The sequence below is a fragment of the Harpegnathos saltator genome, unplaced genomic scaffold (genome assembly GCF_003227715.2).
Source record: "Harpegnathos saltator strain DR-91 unplaced genomic scaffold, Hsal_v8.6 scaffold115, whole genome shotgun sequence".
Lineage (NCBI taxonomy): Eukaryota > Metazoa > Arthropoda > Insecta > Hymenoptera > Formicidae > Harpegnathos > Harpegnathos saltator.
Genome location: NW_020229890.1, coordinates 863,512 through 885,574, shown reverse-complemented (window position 1 = coordinate 885,574; position 22,063 = coordinate 863,512). Strand labels below are relative to the sequence as shown.

Genomic DNA, 22,063 nt, shown 5'->3' with positions numbered 1-22,063 from the left:
AGAAGGCTAGAGGCACTTAGGGACTACCGGATGTACTCGGACCGCTGATCTGTATCTGGCGGCTGGCGCTCACCCTCGACGTTATCCACGGCCCCGGGCAGGAGGAAGGGGCCCCGTAGTGGAGGTGAACGATCTTGACACGTGGCAGCCCATCGCCGGCATCAGGATTAAGTGCCCGAGGACGGGGTTGGCTGACGGGGCCGTTAGGAGGGAGGATCACGTGCCACCTGTTACAAGGCGGTCCGCGGTGCGGAAGGGCCGCAGGTCCCCGTCGGTCAGCAGCGTGTCGGGCGTCAGGCGGCCGCGGGAGAATGCGACACCGCGCGGCGGCGGCGGCGGCGGCGGCGGCGGTGGTGGTGGTGGCGGTGGCGGTGGCGGCAACGTCCACGGCGACGCGGTCCTGGCCGATCCTGGCGGTAGAATGTTGACGGCCCGATCGGGGCCTCTCGGGCTCGGCGTGCCGCGAACCCTGGGGCCCGCGGAGGGGAGCGATCACCTCTTCCTGCTACCGGAACGTGCGCTCGTTATGGACAGCACCCACCTGCGTCAGGACCTAGCCGGCCTCGACTTCAACCTGCATCTTAACCTCCTGCACACCGCGCCGCGCGGCAACGTCTGGCTATGTGAGTTATCAGTCGCCTCCGGGTTCCGTGGGACAGAGAGGGACAGGGGGTTGCGCTTACCGAGTCGCTCGATTGTTGCTTCGGCTGACTTTGTCAGCGGACGAGGTCGATTTCCCCTCCGATTCGGCTGTAAACGGGAGGAACTGCGGCTCCGAGATTTATGCCCCGCGTGTTTGGACTTTATGGTCCGTCCATCGCCTGCAGGAGTCGAGGTGCTGCGTCAGGGTGCCGCCGGCGCGAGATGAACGACGGTCTTCCTCTCGCCTCGCCGGGGATTTCTCGGTGCCTTGTTATCTCCCGGGGGAGGCGTCTCTCGCGATTTCTCATTTAACACTCGCCTGTTAACGGGCCGGGCGACCCGCGCAGCGGGTCTGGACGACGCGACGCGACTCCTCCGCGGAAAGTTATGCTCGCGAGATCGGCGCCGCGATTGTCATTGCCGTGGAGAGGAACGAGGAGGTGCGCAGCTGTGGTCCAGGAAAAATGTCCGAATTATCAAGGATTCCCTGCCTGCCCGTTGAAGCACCCTTGAGAGAACGTGCTTTTGCAGATTTTTTTCTTTTTTGTTTTTTTTTTTTTTTTTTTTTTTTTTTCGTTTCAAGTCTGGACTTTTCAGTCTCTTTCAGACTCTTCGAGTCTGGCAAGATTGTAGACTGTAACGGCGGCGGCGGCGGTCGCTCGTCTACCTCGCGAAAGTCGTGTGATACAACAGCGTGTTGTACAGAGACGGTGTTTTCTCCCTCATAGATTTCTTCTTCCGAAACTTGTAACGAGTCTGAAGTGAGATGTAGAAAAAGATAAACGGTGAGGAGGAGGAGAAGGGAGAAGAGGGACTGAGCGGGGCCGTGAAATTATCGCTGCGGAATCGCTTAATTAAATGCTTTTTCGCCCCGGCAAAAAGAGGCACGCTCGTAAAAGAATTCAGCGCTCCATCATCGCGCTTTTATTTACGAATGCCAGCGCGCGCGCGCGCGCGCGCGAGAAGAGCGGCCATTAATTTCGCGGATGGAAATTTAATTAACGCGAATTGGTGCATTCGCCTTCATTGCCGGCGTAACGCGCGAGATCGCGAGAGAATGGCCGCCTCCTCTCTCGCGGACGTAGGATTTATTAGATCCGAGTGTGTGTATCCGCGCGCCGCCCCTTATCGCGTCCGCGCTAATTGTTACAACGTATCATTTTCCCCGCGACTGACAATAATTGGAGCGGCCTAACGGGAATGATCATCGCATCAACGCGCTGAAACGCCGAGTTCCTTTGACAGCTCGCCGGACCGTGGATGGCCCGCTCTCCCGCTCCGCGCGCGCGCGCGAGCGCGAGCGAGCGAGCGATCGTTTCTCCCGGGGAAGCCGCTCGCGGGATTATTTTACGAGCGCCTTAACGTTAGAGTTATTCGTTCTGTTCGCGTAATACTTGCCGCGCGCGCGCGAGAGAAAGTTTGAGCGTCGTTAATGCCCGCCTTGTGTATTAGCGCTATCAGCGCGCCGTCGAGTTAATATCCCGCTGACCGGATATTCCGCGTAGCGCGTTCCCCGCGCGTTACATTCGCAAAAACGTAATTGCAGCAGAAGCGAAACTTGAACGTGAGACTTTTGACGTCCTCCTCTCGTCTTGATTCTCTTTCACGGAGAACGTGTCTAGACTCGCGACTCGCGGTATCACTCGATCTCTCGCCACTGTCGCTCTTGCGCGAAGCGAGAGAGAGAGAGAGAGAGAGAGAGAGAGAAATTGCCGTTGGAAAATGTCCTCTCATTGCTTTCAATAATAATCACTTACGCAAACTGTATACGTGCCGATCGTTATAGCCCGCCGCACACGAAGGTGTATCATCGCGCGAAGGTCTCGTTGAGAAATCATGGCCGCGCGCGCCGCCCCACATTACACATCAGCGGTTCATCGCTTGTTCGATACCTAATGCCGAGCGCGAAATGACGCGTGACGCGGCTAACGCCGGGATATTTGTGCGAAATATCAGGCCTGACGGTCGTTAGAAGTCACCGTATCCGCGATCGGCTCTTAAAAGTGCCTCGTATTAAGCCAGGAAGAGCATTATCGTATATATCCCCTCGCGCCCGCCCGCTCGTGAGATCATAAAAAGTCCGCAAAAAGATCGTTACGATTTAATATTTATCAGCGGCCGGTGTGTGCACCGTGTTATTACGGTTTTTGCACCGGCGGTTAATTCGCGGTATTATTGCCCGTATTTGCGAAGTTCTCTGCAGTCGGCCAATAGGACGAAGAGGAGGAGGAGGATGTTGTTGCGCGCTCTCGAGTCGCCGTGGCGTGCTCGTTCTCGTGCTCTTTTTAATTACATCTGTCCTTCTCCTACACATATGTACGCGTGCGCTCACATACACACACACACATACATACAGATCCGCACACGCGACAACGCCGCGAGATTTATGAAATCATCCGGAATGTGTTCTCTTCCGACACACATCGCGAACGCGCTTGGACTACTCGCGATAGACTGTGTCCGATTTGATATACAGAAGGGGTGCGCTTGTATTTCCTACTTCATACCTCGTTCAAATATACGGACCGTAGTAGCAGACACAGCGTCGACAGACGGACGGGATGAAATTTCCGAGGGAGAACACGGAAAGTGCCGAGTGACTAAGAATACACCAGAGATCTGAAAATGCGAGAAACCGGAGACGGAGGGAGAGAGAGAGAGAGAGGAAATATCGCGATTTGAGCTTTGATGATATTAAATTAAACCAACAGTCTATCACTCGTACAATTCGAGATTTCTCTGAGGAAGGCGGCGAGGAATTTTGCGTGAGACTTTAAGGCTCCTGGATGCTCCTCGTCGCCGCGGCTAGTTGGTCGAATGGTGACGTCAGAAGCAAGAAATGACGCGCTGAAAATTCTCGCGTGCTCTTGGCAAACGAAAAGATACGAAAGAATACTTCAGGTAGCAAGAGCGTACTTGTAAAATGCTCCGGGCGTGATGCTTATCCATTGATAGCCAGCGATCATAAAATGACTGTAATGTAAGACCTGGTCATGCGCCTGCGCAATCATTCCGTATAACCAACCTCGTATTACAGTCATTTTACGGCCGTTGATTGACTTTCAGAGGAGAAGCATAACGATTTCGCGGCATTTTGCAAGTATGCTGCCGAAGTATTCCTCCACGCGGATATCTTTTTATTTGGAAATGGCACGCGGCAATTTCGAGCACGCGTTTTCTCCCTTCTAACGTCATCGGTCGAGTTGCGGGACGCGGAACAACCAGGAGTCTTGAACAATCCAAAATTATAATAATAAAACGGAGTTTCTGGTCGGGTTTACAAAAATATCTGCAATATCTGCAGAGTTTACAAAGAGACAAAATAATACAATATTTTTGATTAAATAAAACTGGCTATATTCGCGAATCGCGGAGAAAGGGCGGCGGGGATGTGTGTTCGTGAAAATTTAAGTAATCCAGTGCGAACGAACGAAACGGGTTGTTAGTAATTCCCGCAAAGCGGAAGCGCGATATATCTCAGTTTAATTAATATTACTGATTCATACGCGAATGGTACGGCCGATTTTACGGTGCCAGATGCCGCGGAACTATTTCGCACGTCTAGCGGCAATAGCGTTGCTCTGTTACGTTTGCGCCGGCGAGCGATACACTTTCGAATACCAATTTGCCGAGGCGGCAGGACGAACGATCCGCGCGGAATTGCAGGCTGTGCGAGTGCAAATTAAAATCGGCGCAGGGAAAAAATTGCGCTTACGAAACGGCGACGGTGGCGGCGGTAGCCGCGCTGCAATTTTTCCGCAGCGCGCCGCGTGAAATTTCTTAGCCGGCAGCAGGCCAGTTTTCTGCGCGAGGATACGCAATGTGACCTAATCAGCGGCCCGGTAAAATTAATTATCTCTCCGTGCAGGCGCTATTGGTGTATTATAAACGCCCCGGTAAATATCGCCGCGATGGTAAACGCTAATGTGGGCGAAATTTCCGCGAAAAGATGTGAATAATCGCGGCGTTGACGCAACACCTTCGCAATGCGCGCCGCGCAACTCTGTGCGTCGACGCTTACGTTGAGCGTTACGGATATCGCTGTTCCGCGAAATTGATATGACCGGGCTTTGATAATCGCGCGCGTTATTCCACAAGAGAGTCGTGAGAGATGAGGCTAACGGCGAAGCGACGGCTACTTACCTTCAACGTCGCAACGGTGGCTCCGATCGAGGAGGAGATTGCTTCTCGCGTCTTGTACGCAACGTACGGCCACGTTGCGATGATTTACAGCATCGGCGTGTTACAGCACATCTGCTTATTACGCCATTCGCTCGTATCGAGGTGTATCCGCCGCCGTGTGTTGATATCGATGGAAAGTTAAGGTCGCGAGAGGCTTTTCCTCGCGCCGCGCGAGTGTCTCTCCGGCGCGTTTCAATTTGTTAAATTCCCTCGCGCTCATCGCCAGGAAGGCCAATCTGTTTTCCCCCGACGCGAAATGCGTTTGCCGATTAACGATCATTCAAACGCGTGCTAGATAACGCATCTGGCAAACCGTGTGACCCCTCCCCCCCTCTCCTCGTCTCTTTCGCTCTCTCTCTCTCTCTCTCTCTCTCTCTCTCTCTCTCTCTCTCTCTCTCTCTCTCTCTCTCTCTCTCTCTCTCTCTCTCTCTCTCTCTCTCTCTCTCTCTCTCTCTTCCTATCTGTTTGGTGTCGGTGCGACGGAAATTAGGTTAACCGTTCTTCCGAGTTCTCACGAGTTTAATTAACATGCGCGGCCGATATTTTTCGTCGTATTAATCATGTTAATGTAAGCTCCATTTTTTCAGCAGATTTCGAGATACGCGCATCCGAGTAATTTGATGAAACCTTGCCTCGCCATTACGCACGAGCGCGCACGAGACCGTTTGCATCATCGCGATTACTTCACGCCACGGTCGTGTTCTTACGTGTCTCACGACAGAATTGTTTTCCGCGATCGCGCAGGCCTTGGCACTTTTGCTTAATGGTGTTCTTCATTCGCGAGAATTTCCAGCGAGTGCCGGGCAAGTCGGCGCGCCGCTAATGTAGAAGGAGAACTCACACGATACAATCTAATGTGCAATTCACTCCGCAAACGTCCCGATCCACTAAGCCCGTATCGACTCGGGGAATTTCACACCTATTTCGAAACAGCTCTGTTACTCTTTCTTTTTTTCGCAAGAAGGAGATAATTAGTAGGCTCTGATCATATTCGTTTGTGCAGCGGCGACTGTGTGTCGTGCATCGGAACATTTTCCATCGATAATAGCTTGAAATTCGCGACCTCTCGCCGCGTATTTGCGCGATTGCGCTTGAAAATATCCTCGTTATCCCAACAGTCGGCCGGAAACAGTGCGACCATTGGGGACTGTCGTCACTCTCCGTGCCGGAGCTAGCAAAATTGATCAAAGAACTGACCTTAACGCGACCGTCATTCAGTGTCAAAGCGCGCGTCGGGATACTTTCTTTGTCCCCGGGCGTTTATTCCAGCCGATTGGACGTTCGGGCCAGATTGTAACTTGACCGACGGTAATCCGATCGCTCATAGTCTAATTACTATCCCGGAAGGGCGACACTCGCACGTGGCCGCGAGTCGACCGACGAGGGTGCACGCGCTCGCTCACTCGCTCGCGCGAGAGAGAGAGAGAGAGAGAGAGACGTCACTTTCGCAAGTTCAAGATTAATGTCGCGCTGATAAGTGGCGCGAGATGAAACCCGGCTCGGCTCTGTCTCTCTTGGCGCGCAATTCGCTCCGCTTCTTTCGCCCCTTCGCTCTCGCTCCTCCCTCTTTTTTTTCCCCTCTTCGCCTCGGTTTTCACCCCGCGCGACACGTGACACGCGCGAAAGCACATACGCTAACGAGGCGATATTCTTTTCTCTCCCCCCCCCCTCCCCTCCCCCCTTCCTCCCCGGCGACGCTACTTCCGCGATCAAGACTAATGGGTCGAGACTCGGACGCTCGTTTGCGATAAGCGGCGCATACGTAAGTGTGTCACGGTTATTAAAAGCTTTCGCGGTGAAACGCGCGACGAGCTCTCCGGCCGCGCGGAGCACTCGGACGCGCCCCGTCCTGTGCCCCGCGTCGCTCTCGTGCAGTTTCCTGTTTTCCTCGCCCACGACTCCCGACCCGGGACACTTTTTTCCCTCGCTTGTCTCGCCTCGCCAGCTGCGCCGCGGCTCTCGCTGCGAGAGATCAATCGGGATTTTCGTCGCGCACCTTTACCCTGCGAGTTACGTCGGGCTTGAAGCGCCAATGAGTCTCAGGATGTAACGTATACATTATCGCGCTTTGATGCTAAAATAGCCCGCAGCCTTGCTGCTGCTGCTGCTGCTTTCCCCGCGATTCCTTCAAACATTAATTCACGTTGCTCGCTTTTCGCTGTTCCGTTTCCACATTCTTGATCTTGATTTTCAGTTTCAACGAGCACCGGGCTCTGTGACGATGTGATTTACTCAACAGGGGACAATACGATGTGTACGATGAGCAAATATAAATAAATGTATTATAATTTTATATGATAATGGGTACACCAAATTGACGGGCAAATGAACACAAACTGTAGAAGAAGCGAGGTGGAATGTATTTTAAGTCTCATCGAGTGCTGCGATCGTCATCGCCAGGCGCTCGACAGCCTCAAATGGGGGAATAGAATACACGTCGGTCCGAAACGTGGCTTTAATTAATGATAACTGTGCCTTACCCGACGACTACCACGCCGGGTGTTTACGATACTTTCGACCGTGCACCGTTTTGACACAACTACTCTGTCGCTTCCGAGTCCCGGGATGTTTGGAGAACGTCGGTTGTTGTGATTTCTCGGGCGCCGTGATCGACCGGCTAACGAAGACGATTGACGACCGACAGGGAATGGATTCGGCCCTTTTCGCCGATTGTTTGGGAATTCTCGTGCGTCGCGAGATTGTCTGCCCGGGCTGTGTTACGTTTCGAGGCGACGTGTTTCCAACGACGCGGAGAGCACTTGTGTATCGGTTATTTGCAATTCCCGTTGCGTGAGTCAAATATCGCGCCGTCCGTTGGAATATCTAGTTGAGCTCTCGCGCTAATTAACCCTTTAACGCCCGACTTTTTTTTTTATAAGTGTTTCAAGAATAAAATTTGAGTTTTTTTGAACTGAGACTATAAGTGGTGATAACAAGAAGAATATCAGAATTTTATATCCACGAAAAATCACCTTTCCAAGCAGAAACTACTCCCAGAAGCGAAAAATACGCCTGATCGGTTAATTTCTTTTTCTTTTTTTTTTTTTTATTTTAGTTTTAATAGTATCTTATAGATCATCATTTAGATAGTCAGTCGTCTCTTCATTTTTCGCCGCTGTAAAAAAACTGTAGGTCGTCAGGTTTCACGAAAATAGCTTGATTTCTTGTCCACTTTATTGGATTCGCCATTTTGAATTTCTGTATTCTTTTAATTTCACATTTTGCATCTGAGAAAGCTTCCAAATGTATAAAATTATGACAGATACCAATCTATTCATTTATACAGTGTTCACTTCTAGATGTCAGTAACAATGCAGTAACTATGCCTACTTGAAATTTGACAAAACATGTTATCATTAAAACTGAGTTGAAAACAGACTGAACCGAATCTACATACAATCTATATAGCATTTTTTAAAAGAAGAATTCACTGTTACAGTGGTGCAAAGAAAACGAAAATATCTCCTTTTTTCACTAAGTTATGGATTCTTAAGGGGACTTGAGGGTCAAGATTGCTGAAAAATCGTGCTTGTTTTTGATAATATTTTGCGATGAACTGAATAAATGTGCAAGAATGAAAATTTTAGATATATTTATACAACACATGAAGAGTAGAAAAATTTTGTTTATTAACAAATACTCGTATAAATATACGATACATATAGCTGAAATATACTCTACTTTTTTTTTTTTTTTTTTTTCAAGTTATTATTTTTGCAGCAATATCTCGGCTCTCGGTGCTCCGATCAGAGCGAATTTTAGCTGGAAATCTTGAGGACGCTTATCATTATCCGGTGAACCACTAGAGAAGAAAAAGATCGAACGAAATTAACAAGATGGCAGCTATTATCGGGAAAAATTTCAAATTTTTCAGTTCTTTTGCAATAACAAAAAATTGATATCTCGAAATGAAATATTTTGACGGAGTTGTCCATGGCTCGCCTGAGAGCCACATGAACAGATATTATCGCTTGAAAATTTCAAATCGATACGAAGCTCAGTTTCGGAGAAATCACTGCAAAAAGTTGATCAATAAAATCTCGAGAGAAACGTGTTTAAAATTTAAATAAACGTATATTTATATAAGTATTTGTTTAAAAACAAAACTTTTCCACTCTTCATATTGTACATAAATATACGAGTACGTATATAAAATTTTCATTGCACATTTATTCAGCTCGTCACAAAATCATTATCAAAAACAAGCACGATTTTTCAGGTAATCTGACTGTGACCCTCCAGTCCCCTTAAAGCGTTTCTGGTAACTATAGTTAGCAATAGACGTTAAAGGGTTAATGCGCGCTTCTTCGATCCAAATCGTATCCGCGCGAGCAGGATATCGCTACGTGGCAGCGCGCGCGAAGCACCGCCCAAATGCGTCTAGTCATTTATCACACGGGATATTTCGAGTTTCAAGACGGACCTAATAAGGGACGCCTCGAGACGCTGCGTCGCGCCGGCGGCCCTTCAGGTTCGACGGAACTTACACGGCTGACACGAAAGGAAAATTCCGACTCGGGTGAAGTGTGTCCGGGAGGAAACGCCTGCATGGCGCACGCGGTGAGAGAATATATCTCGCAAGCTCCAGACACCGCGGAATTTCGGAGGCGAGCCAGCCCGGGGAATATTTTTGGCGTTACTGTATCGCGAATTTATATTATAACGATTCGAGCGATGCCGCCGCCCCGGCTCCAACTCGGCGCTCGTTCGTCGCGCCGCGCGACGAGGCCGAACGCACGAGCTGACGACAATTACTGAATATTCAACGTAATCGTATATATTTGCCGCCGTACAGCCGCGAACTCAACGTGTCGTTACCACGAGAACGACGATAGGCCGCGGCGGTGTGGGAGGGGGGGCAACGCTTTGAATAATTATACGGAGCGTTCCCACGTTACAACGCATTACGGAGAAGACTGCGAGCGGCCGAGCTGGGCGTAGGAGGACGGGAACGTAATTCGAACTGAATTTCGTAGCTAATGAAGTGAATCGACGCAACACACACACACACACACACACGCACACGCGCCTCGGACCACACCCCGGCGCAATGCGAGGTCTTTGCAATTACGCTCGCGAGAGGCAGAGAGAGGGGAGCCGCGCGAATTAACCGGCGAGCCTCAAAGCTTCTCAAAGCCCGGAAACAAGCGTCCCGCGACGAAAATACACGAAATCGATACACGCGCGTACACGAGTATAGTACGTGTAACAAAGCGCGCGCGATCTCGTCGTCTTGTTGCGCAATCGCTGTTACGAAGCGGCGCGCCGCGCCGCAAAGCTTTGTCGCGCGATTAATCGTGCGAAGCGCGCGGCTGAGTCGCCGTCGCGAATTTCGCAAGCACACGCCGGCGCGGTGAAGCCTCCAGTTCGCTCTCCAAGTCCTTAAACTTGCGGCAACGAGCGTCTTTCCCACGCTGCCTTCGCGCACAGCTGGAATCCGGCGAGAGCTCGCTTAGAGTGCGACTTCGGGCTCACGGGAGAAACGCTCCGGCTCCGAAAATCGAGCTGACAGCAGTCGTGAGCTCGGGTGCTGCTGCGGAGAGCCGAAGCGGCGCCTCCGGGCGACGATATACCGATTGAAACGTTACGACAGTCAACGTCGCGCGGAATTGAGTCCTTCTCGCGACCTCTCTCTCTCTCTCTCTCTCTCTCTCTCTCTCTCTCTCTCTCTCTCTCTCCCTCTCTCTCTCTCTCTCTCTATCTATCTCTCTCTCTCTCTCTCTCTCTCTCTCTCTCTCTCTCTCTCTCGCCACTGTGCGAATGCGCTGCGTCGTCGTTTTGACAGCGGCGTTTTATAGCAGAGGCAGCCGCGCAGCCCGGCGCACCGTGAATCGCCGCTTTAAACGCGCGCGCGCGCGCGCGCGCTCTCGCTCTTTCGCAGTCGAGTCCGTCTTCCAGGCGAGGCCGAAGCGCGATGACTCGATGATAGAATTACGGAGATATTTAACGGTCGATAAGCATCCTCAATGGCGGCGGTGACATTAGGTTTCTCGACGCTCGTAAAGAGAGGATTCTCTAGGCAGACAGAGAGAGAGAGAGAGAGAGAGAGAGAGAGAACGGAGGGGGGGGGGAGCACGCCGATAACACAAAGGCACTGCTGTTCATTGCCCGTGAGGCAACCTCTACTATCGATCGATCGATGCAACGCCGTGGAAAGTGTACGAGTGCGCGGAATCGTGTTGCGATGGAATAAAAGCGCGTTCGAGTTTGACGCGAGGAACGAGAAAAAAAGAGACAAAGGAAAAGCCATGCTATAATTAACGCTTGCTGGCCGATGTGACTGGATGTGCCGGCAGCTTTCGCGACGGGTCGAACCCCGTTGAGGGAGTCGCGACTCGTGGACGAATGATGGAGACGCCTGGAATACCGTACCGGCCGCGATGATCGGTTGAACTTGAAAATCGATGAGCTTAAAGTAGCGCGCGTGCGCGAAGCAACCGCTAACGAGAAAGGGTGAAATTGTGCTCGCTTACTCTTGCCGAGGTCGCAAACGCGCGCATGTATATTTCTCTACCGACTGCGAGTTGAAGTTAACGGCGCGCGCGCGCGCGCGATTCCACCTTCCTCGCCTCTCCTTCTTCTAATCGCGAAGAAACGCCGTGAAGAATGATCCTCGTTAGTCGGACAGTTGCGTGGTATGGTCGATTATCGATTTTCCGAGCGACGATTTACGTTAACCCTCCGCTGAAGGACCCCGCTTCGAGCTCGTCCGTCCGTCCGTCCGTTCCGACTTGGGGAAAAACGCGCGTGGAATTTCGCGCGAGAGAAACGCGCGGCGCTATTAAGCGGCGAAGTGCGCGTCTCCCACGCGCACTTCGCAGCGATTTATCGGCCAATCAGATGGACGAGAGCGCCGAGTGCGAGGAATATTCATGTCTCGGGAGTTTCGCGATGAAACTTTGCTCCCGCGGCGCCGAGACTGCGTTACTCTTCTTCGCGCGACTCGCGAAAAGCTCGCTCCGCTGCTGCTTCCTTCCTCGCGCAATCTCGAAATTGCCTGTAAATCTGCCAAACGATCGCACTCGCGCCCGCGGAATTTACGCAAGTGCGTGCGCGCGATCATTGGCAAGGCCGACCATTGGCCGAGCGAGCACCCGCGAGATCAATACGACCATCGACTCTGTCCCCGTTCCGTTAAACTTTTATGCGGAGCGCCGCGCCATTGTCTTTCGTTGTCGTCGCCGTAACGTGGCGGTTCGGCGACGGAGAATCGGCTTCCCACCGGAGCTTCTCTTTACGTGCAATTCTTACGATCGGAAATTTCATTATTTTCGTAATTCCTGTCTCGTCGTCCAACTCCTCGACGACCTCTGATTTCATTTCGATAGAAAGGAACACGCGAGACGAGCTTTTAGCGGATGTCGCCGAATCGAATGGACAGTGCAGAGCGCGAAAAACGACGTGGACTTTGGAGAATCGAAGGCTCTCTCGATAGGAGCCCGTCGACCTCAGCTCGACGACTCCATCTTCGAGACTTGTCCGGCACCGTTTACCGACACAACCTTAACCCCTTAACGCCCGACCCTTTTGTTTATAAATGGTTTAAGAATAAAATTTGAGTTTTTTGAACTGAGACTATAAATAGCGATAACCAAAAGAAACGTCAGAATTTCATATCTACGAAAAAACTACGGAATTTTCTGACTTATCAAATGATTTTTGATTTTTTTCAAAGCGTTTTCTTGTATTTATTGTTTATTGATAAATATGACTTGGATTCAGTTCTTTTACAATAAAAAAATGAATCGATACGAAGCTCAGTTTCGGAGAAATCACTGCAAAAAGTTGAACAATAAATTTTCGAAAAAAACGCGTTTAAGATTTAAGTGGGCGTATATTTATAGCGAGTATCTGTTTAAAAACAAAATTTTTCTGCTCTTCATATTTTATATAAATGTATGTAAAATTTTCATTCTTGCACATTTATTCACATTTCGTCACAAAATCATTATGAAAAACAAGCACGATTTTTCCGTAATCTGTGACCCTCCAGTCCCCTTTAAGGGTTAAGGACGGGCATGTTGTAAGCTCGCCTCCGACATATCCGCGTCCCGACCGCAAAATTCCATTATCCAGCGGGAAGACCGTATTGTTCCATTCAGCGACCAGTTTCTGAGCGGAAACTCGATGGCTGATTAAACGTGTCACCTGTGTGCGAGTGTGTTAGTGTATTCCACCGACTCGTGGCAACCGTCCGTTTTATCTCGATCACTCACTTCCCTCTTTACTTTTCGCGACGCGACGCCTCTCGTCTTTTCCTCGTTTCCGAACGACATCTCGCGCGCGCGCGCGCGCGCGCGCGCGTATAGCACACATGCCTGCAAAATAGAGAACGAACTCCTCCGCTCCTGCGCACGGAAGAGAGAAATCGAGTTTTCTCGATCCTGTGTAAGCAAATATTCACCAACTCCCGCAAATGCGGCGGCTCTTGGCTCGCCGCCGTCTCTTGTAGAATGCATCCCAGAGACGTCATTGTCGAAAGGGAGAGCGCCTACGTAGTGCATTCGCTTACTTCAGTTAGTACAAAGTAAATAAAAAACGATAACAATCACTGAAATCCACGCAAGACGACGTCGCGTGTCCTGCTGACAGTCTGAGGTTATCGGGACTTTCTTTCCTCTAGGCAGTCTCGTTTATTCGATATATTTCATATCGAGCATCATCTCGTACTTTATATGGCAAATTTAGAATATGCGTATTTTCGCAAATAATTAATCGAATTTGATAGATTTATTTAACGGCCGTTTCACCCCCTCGTAAACGTTATTCCCGTAAACCGAATAAAAATATAATGATAGCTCTGCGAGTTTCCCTCGCACGAGAGGAAAGCGAGGCGGGTATTCGCACGCGTTCGTCGACGCAGTGCTTCGCAATCATCGCGAGACAAAATTCACTCGATCGCGCGCGTGCAACGACAGATATTAAGGGTAAATGCATAGTCGACGAGTAACGCGCGGGCAATGGGGACGTCGGCGGGCGCGGGGAGTAGCGCGAAAGAAATCGTAGAGCAAAGGCGAAGGTAATTTCGCGCTATCCCGGCTCTCGATCGCGCATGATCGGCGCCTGGTCGACCCCGCACGCTCCGTTATTACGCGCGGGGACACGTAACAAAAGTGGCTGCGAGATTGCACATGGCGAATTACGCGTGCTGCGGGCGCGATCCGCCTCTTTCCGCGGATCCGCGAGAGGCTCCGTCAGCGTGTTGCGCTCTCGAGTTTCGCTCACTCCAGACACGGACTTTGCGTTACACAGGAGAGGAGGAGAGGAGATTAATTGAACGTCGAGTTAATCCCCGCTGGAACGGTTGAAGAAGCACGAAAATCCGGAGCAGCGCGAAATTTTTGGAGAAGGCATGTATACAAATCGCGCGAAATTCGCGAAACAAGTCGGAAGTCGAGCCGAGTATTTCTGCACGCCGTAAAAGCAGGCGAGAACAACCCCCCTCCCCCTCTCCAAATATCGGATAACTCAATTTTGCTATCGAACAAGTCTCGCTCGCGCTTGTTGCCTCTCGCCGGTGAAAATTCCAGCGCGCGCTCCGCCTCGCGCACGTCGGTGCTGCGCGAAAGGTCCGAGAGAGAGAGAGAGAGAGAGAGAGAGAGAGAGAGCAGCCGCTCAAATGTTGTTTCTCGCGTTGCACACGTCGAGAGCGTCCACGGCTTGTCCTTTTTGCTCGGCCGCGCGCGATTATCGCGCGGACGGTCGTCGTCCCGGAGAGAGAGAGAGAGAGAGAGAGAGAGAGAGAGAGAGTAACAAGTGTTGTTTCGCGTGGCATTTTCGGCGCACGGCGAAGCGGTTCTCGTTAACGGCACCTGTGGAATCCCTCGGTATGCCATTAAGTCCGGCACGTGAGGTTCTTCCGAGGAATTCCCGCCGGGAGTACACAGGGTACTCACTTTTGCGGCGGCCGCAAGTTCGGCAAACCGAAGTAAACCGGCGCCGTCTCGGGTCCCGCGGCTCGCGGCGGTGACTCGACGGAAGCATCTCTCAGCGACGGGCGTTTCTCCGGGCGGCCCAGCGACTCTCGACCGGCACCGCGAGATCAGGTTCGTGAACTCCTGTTCGCGGTGGAGCAGGTTGCGGCCGGCTGGCCGGCCGGCCGGCCGGCCAGCGAATTTCGGCGGGCAATGGGCGTATCCGGAAATTCATGGCCGGAGCGGCCCTCGCGGTCGCGCGATCCTTATCGCGGTTCATTGTCTCGGGGCGAAGACGGGTCACGAGTGGCGGCTTATCAGCGAGATTATCTCGACTCCGCCCGTTATATCGGCTACCGTGTAATCGACTGGCGCACGAATGAGAAAAGAAGATCGCCGGGCAGAATCTGCGCGCGAATCTCGCCGCGTCATGCCCGCGGCGGCGGCGGCTCTCTCTCTCTCTCTCTCTCTCTCTCTCTCTCTCGCTTGCTTGCGCTGGAAAGCGTCGCTACCGCGTTTTACCCGTCGTCGTGTTTTTTCACTCCCCTGACAAGGGCTCGACATTTACTACGTTCTCTTGCGCACGGGCTACCGAGACGCGTGAGCGCGCGCGCGGCATTGTGTGTGGCCGAGCTTTTATCTCGAGACACCTGCTAATCATTTCGGTCTCTCCGCGCTTCGTATCTCGCGACGCTCGCTATCGCGTCGTTATTGCGACGTTAAACGCGTCGCACGACGGTGCGCCGCGCTAATCGGCCGGGAATGCCCGACTCCGCGAATTCCACGAAACGCAATCGTAAGAGCAAGAGTCTCTATTGTTTCTCCGTTCGGGGCGTTGAGCAACGAGGAGTCGCGTCGCCATCGTTGTCGTCGCTGTGCCACCGGATCTCCGCTTGCTTTCATTTCCTCCCGTTTAATATCGCCGCGAGTTGCCGTCGCGTCGCGTCGCGTCGCGTCGCGCGAGCATCCTTCACGTGGGTGAACCCTTCCGCAAGTAAAGCCTTACACCGGCCGTTATGCGCCATTGTCTTCCTAAGGAGGGCCAATTGCCGCGACGGCCGCACGAGTCAACTCGGGACTCGACGAGCGCGTCGAACGAAAACTCGCAGCGTCGCAGACTCCAAGTTGGTCAACCAAAATCACGTCACGCGCCTTCGTAGACACTCACGCCGTGGGACCAGATGACAGTTTTTGGTTGAAAATTCTCTAGGGACCTGAATTTCCATTAGTCTCGATCATCGAGACTAATGGATGAGGTTGATCCTGAATAAATCCCAAAGAGATCCGTCTAGCCGAAATTTTGAAAAAGTTATCGGTTCAGAGTTCATGGGTTTAGGGTTTGTCTTAAAAGTTCATCGTTTAAGGTATAGTGTCTTGGGTCTAGCTATGGCTAGATTGGGTTCTTGGACTACTTGGGGCTTTTAATATATACGGCTTCGTGCATCCACGAGCTAAAAAGTTCTCGGATTGATAGATTCCTAGGTTGATGGACTTAAGACTCAAAATCCCTCGGTTTTAACGGTGCTTAACGGGTCTACATTTGATGTTTTTGTATTTTGGGCATATGAGTTTTGGGGATAATGAGTCTCTGCTTCAAGATCGATAAATCTCGAGGTGTCTGTTGACTGGTTTCATAATTTCAATCCGCTGAATATGCTATTAGATAGAAATAAGTGTCGAATAATGAGTATTTCGCAAGTTTCTCGCGTTTAACGATAATATTTTTCCTCTTTTGGGGCTAGTAATTCGAGGAAAAAAATTTTTTTTTAATTTTGGCAAGACAGATCTCTTCGGAATTTATTCAGGATCAACCTCGTCCATCGGTGTCGATGATCGGTTGGAAATTCAGGTCCCTAGAGAATTTGGAACCAAAGATCGTCATCTGGCGCCACTGGTGCGCCGTCTCGCTGGCTTCCATAATTAGCGAAAGAGCTCGCGCTGCAAACCAGTCGCAGATGTCGCAGAAGCCGGCTCTCGGGGGAAGAAGCGAGATCGTAAAATCCCGAGGCTGATAACTTCCCCGCGTGAATGAACTGTCGCGTCGTCGCATCGGAAGTACGGAAACTCGCGCGCGCGCGCGCGCGTGGATGCGCGTGGATATCCGCGATCTCGCGATTCTCGCAAGCCGTACGCGCGGCTCTCGTTGCCGCGGCGCCTTCGCTGCCTTCGCCGTAGCGAAAGAGTCTTCCTGCAAAAGGAGGCTGAAAAAGCACTCAGCAAATGCCCCCTATTAGGAAAAGCCGCTTCGGCCGGGCACCCCGCCAGGTAGCGCCGCAGCCTCGTCTTCCCCGGCTTGTCGGCACCACGTCGCTCCGTCGAGAGAAGGTACAACGCCAAGCTCAAAGCTCCCCGATGCGTGACTAACGTCGAGCCGCGGCTCGCGTGAAGCTCGATCGATCGCGCCGCCGTGAGATTGGCCGATGGATTTTTCTTTCGCGGTATTACCGCCGCGCGGGATTTATGCCTCCTTCATTGTTCCTCTCGCCGCGCTGTATGGGGCTCGGCGTGCGCGGCGATTTCCCCGACGACCAAGTCACCACGCTCTAATTGTCGCGCGCCGTACGGCGTCGCGTCAGGGTGCGGAAGCGGAGAGTCCAGCGCGCGGAAGTCGCGGAAAAAAGCGCGCCTCTCGATCGCGCAGCTCTCGAATCTCTCGCGTATTCCCGCCGTGCCGAAGCGCGCGCGCGCGCGCTCCTCTTCTCTTTCTCCCTTGGAATCACGACGACGACGAGCGAAACGAGTTTCTTCACCGGCTGCTCGCCGGCGATTCGCGCACGACTACACAAAGGACGACGGGATCCTGTCCGGATCCCGGCGCGTCCGACCACTTGTGCGGAATCGCGCTTAAATTCGTCCGGCGCGCGCTCCGGCCGCCGTTTTCCCGGCGCGCCGCGGTCTCAGGCGGAATTTCATCTCCCGGCGCTCATCTTTCGCTTCGCCGGCCGGCAATCGGCGAATGGCAGAATGTCCGCCGTAGGGATGGGCTTTGTCGAAAAAAAGAGCATCGTCTTCGATTTGATCGATTATCAAAAAGATCGTTTTTGCATAAATCGATATTCCCTCAAAAATATCGATAATAATCGATGTTTCTTTGCTAGTTTATTTTAAATTAATCTGAAGAGTTATATGTTGCGACAATAAATTAATATATTATTAAAACCTTAATAAAGTCCCTTTTACAACGGCTGCAAGCATAAGCTTATATAAGAATAAGGCTGTAAGCGTAAGCTACAAGAAATAAACCAGTTAAAGTCGGTTGTTCTTATATAATAGTCGACTGTTGTTGGTTTATTTTTCACTGTTTACTGTTTTACGGCTTTGTTGTTGCAGCTATTGTAGACGGGCCTTAATAGTAGTAAACAAATTCCAAAAAAGTGACGAAAATTTAGTAACAAATCTAGTAATATAACCGACGAAAAAAGATAATCGATGTAGGGAATAATCGGCCCCAAAAATATCGGTCTGGTGATCAATGTTTCATGAAAATAAGAACCGATGCTCGTTTCATCGATCAATATTTGCCCGTCGCTAGTCCCGCCGGCGTTGCTCCGGCCCCGAAGCAGCGATGAACGAGCTCGATTCGATTTGCATGGAATCGATCCTCCTCAATCGAGTCTCTCCCGCTTGATTTTTGCACAAATTTCTTCTTTCAATGGAGAATAATCGACTTTCGGTCCGTTCGGTTGACACACGTATTCATCAGTGTTGTTTCACCCAATGAAGAATTCAGTTGAGCGCGACGCGCGAAGAAACCGATTGAAAAGAGAACGATTTTTCCGAGGAAAGATCGATTTTCTGGAAATAGAGTCGAGCTCGCTCGGCACACATTAGCTCAGGATAAACAGTCGGACGGTGAGCTCGTCGCATCGGAATTCACCGATCCTCGTTGCTTTATCTCGACACAAATCCTTATCGCCGGATAAAGGGATTGACTGGCGGTCGAGACTCGGCGCTCCCGGAAGGAGAGAATTCCGCCGCGGCATCCTTCCGATCTCTCTCTCTCTCTCTCTCTCTCGTGATGCTTCCATTCCGCGAAAGAGCGCGTGTGTAATTTTCGCATTAATTGACAGGCACGACGAAATTAGAAAGGAAGAGGGAAACGTCATTATACGAGCAGACGTGTTTATTAGTATTCGTCTCGGCTCGGCTCGGCCCGTCCTTTCACTTCTTCGCTTTCAGCGCTTAATTAAATGTTGTACAAAATTGCGGCGCGCATTATAATCATATAACGCGAAATGTGTAATTTGAGAGACGCGCGACGGGGTTGGAAACGAAGCTCTCCGTACGAGCGTGTCCGCGAGGATGGACGACGCATTGTTGGGCATTCTTTTCAGCTGTAATTAGATCCCGCTTGGGACAACGCGAGTGGAAAACTTTCATCTCGATGCCGCGGCTTATTACGCCGCGATGATTTATGAATAGCGCACGATAATGCGTCGTGCGCGTGACGTACGTAGGCAGTCTGAAAAGTTCTCGTACATGGCAATAGAAACTGTCAAACTATAATTCTATTGGAAAGTGGCATCCGTGATATAAACTCGTGTAAAATTTTATTTCGATCTGTCAAGTCATTCGAGTAGTAGTAGCAGCAGCACCAGTTGAAAAAGCTTTGTGCAAGATGGGGGTGCCGCGCATTTGCTAACGATTGGCCAAAAACGCATTCGAATGCGTATTTCTCAAGCGTGTCTGGCACGTTTTAATCGTTTTCAGCAAAATAAAATGGATTTCAAGCGTCAAGTCGTATTTCACAACTGTTGATGAAACTTGGATCCACCGCTATACGCCAGAGCGAAAAGAACCTTCCGAAAAGAATCACACTTCAATGATGGTATTGCATTATTGGAGAAAACGTTGGGATAAATGTATTGAAGTTTCAGGAGATTATATTGACAAGTAAAACATATTTCACGGCGAAAAAATTTTCTTTCACTCGGCTAGGCCGAGAACTTTTCAGACTGCCCTCGTAATTTGCAACGGGACCGAATCTACAGGCTTCGGTACAGGCCGACCTCGTAACCGTAATGGACCGAGAGAGGATCTCTCTTCGATCGTTAATTGGCGGCCGTCCGCAACAATGAGCTCCTTCGAGCGGGAGGCCTATTTCGAAATTCTAGTTTGTAAGTCCGGCGGGGTCAGAGGGAGGGACGGAGACTTGTTCTCCCGGGCTCCTTTGTATCGCGAAAATTGGCGAATCTTATCTCGTCGATAAGAAACGGCGACTCAGCGGGGTTCTCCGTTTATTGCTCGGGAAGCTTAAAAACTCGTGCGTTATGAAATTCCACGCTCGATCGCTCGCTCGCAAGGCCGCTGATAGCGATTAAATTTTCGACGAGTGCAAGCGCGCGCGAGTGAATGCTGCTTGGCGGTTTTTACAACTCGACAGCCGCTTGTAGATATCATTATTATTATTTATCGATTTACCGGGAGTAAGAGTCTTGGTGTAGAAAAAAAACTTTTAGAACACGTTGCACGGATTTATTTACAACGAAAACTTACTTTCAAGTCAAGTGCAGACGCGCAGTTTCGACGTATCTGGAACAAAGAAGACGAATACGTCCCGAAAATCAGTAAAAGAATCACTGAAAAAAAAAGTCAATGGGCTCCGAGTATTTACTCTCGCTGCTGAGAATATTTTATTCCAATGAAATGAAACCCACTGTGATTGTTTCGGTGAAAATGAGTACGAAGAACATCGTTGGCGGGTCGGCGGGACGCTCCGAGTAAAACACGACGACGTCTAATTAATTTGAGAGTTTCGCTCTGAATGATACGGCTGTTGATTACTTTAGAAGGAAATATATCAAACGTCGCGAGTGGTAAAAAACCGCGGTAATTTAACGGAAGAGAAATCTCGCGGGAAACAATGCTATCACGAGCTTGTATTCGTTACGTGTGGATGAAGACGAGCATCTAGATTCGTTCCCGTCCCGATCTCGTTTATCTTTGCATCGTGCAGACACGCCGCTCGATTTATCGAACGCGCCTAAGGTCAATCGCGCGAGTCATTTTTTACGTAATCTCCCCCCGGTGCTGAACGCGTGCTGAATATTAGCGAGGCACCGTGGCGCGGCGTTACGCAATTTCTGCTGGCCGCAATTTCCCCTGAATCCCAAAAATTTTTTTTGGGATTCAGGGGAAACTTGTTCAGCCGGCGAGGAGAGTATTTCTCTCTCGCGCGTATAATACACCGAAATCGATTGTTGCGGCCAGCGGCAAAAAGAGAGCCTCGCCGATCGGCGATCGAGGAGAGAGAGAGAGAGAGAAGGAGAGAGAAACCGGTTTCTCTCGGCGGTCCAGCACGTGCCCGATGATGAGGAGGAGGCGCATCGTCGCGCCACGAGGAAGCGAGACGTCGCCTTCCCAATTTGCTTCTTACTTTCTCCGTCTCTCCCGACGCTTTCGCGCCCACGGCGCCACATTTTTATCAAACGCAAACGCTGCGTTTGTCAGATCCGCTGCCAGCGAACTGTCTCGCGTTCATGACGTCCACGCGTCTCTCGGTAATGTGCGCTTCGCGAAGCGATCTCTCGGTGCGAGCCGCACACCGCCGTTTCCTCCGCAGAGTCGTGCAATCTCGCGCGATCCGCGCGAATCCGTGCTCTCGCGGCATTTCGGCATATACATTTCGAATTTATACGGTATCAAAATTTATACAAAATTATACGCGGCACCGGCCGACTTTATCTCATCACTTTGTTTTGTCAGCTGGACACGCAAGAGAGATGGGATATTATTCACGCGATATTCCAACATTCGAAAGAAACTTTTTTTGAAAGAGAGAGAGAGAGAGAGAGAGAGATGTCTCTCCATCTCGCACCGCTTCAACGTCGCCATGACGTTGCATCGGTAATATTTTAATCTTTTCCTTAACGCCGGCAACATCTTTCCTCAACACGTTTCTAATCTTCCGTCGCTTGCCGTCTCGCTTTTTTCCAATAATCGCGGATAGAGTTATAGTCGTGTTAAATGTCCGACTATCGCCATTTATAGATCTGCTCGGTCTAAGGCGAGGCACACTGGCAGGGTGTGAGGAACGGGGCGGGGCACGAAGAGGATCACGAAGGGCGCGAGTTATAAGGAAGACGGCCAGGATCGGGTCGGTCGGTCGGTCGCCTCGTCTTTCAAACGTGTTGTTTGAGCTGCGGGGGCGAGACAATCCGCCCACGTCGTTGTGCAAACGAGTCGCGTCGTCGTCGTCGTCGTCGTCATCGTCATATCGTTTCGTTTCGTTTCGTTTCGTTTCGCGTCTCCTTCCTACCCTTCGTGATCGGCAAGAAACGAAATATCAGCGGCTGCAATTCAACGGCCATTATACCGTCAGCACC

At 51.0% G+C, this 22,063-nt stretch overlaps 1 protein-coding gene across 7 annotated transcripts in view; it reads left to right on the top strand.

Annotated features, from left to right (window-relative positions):
- LOC105188283 (MAP7 domain-containing protein 1) overlaps positions 1-22,063 on the top strand; it is a 204,140-nt gene that overhangs the window by 79,686 nt on the left and 102,391 nt on the right. Inside the window, exon 1 of one of the 7 annotated variants that reach the window (XM_025302878.1) lies at positions 12-623. The exons of 5 other annotated variants lie outside the window; for them this stretch is intronic. In XM_025302878.1, coding sequence (XP_025158663.1) covers positions 422-623 — 202 coding nt within the window. In that variant the 5' untranslated portion in view covers positions 12-421. Of the gene's footprint in view, positions 1-11; positions 624-22,063 lie in introns of those variants that run through there. One more of the 7 variants, XM_025302859.1, reaches the window with a different exon arrangement.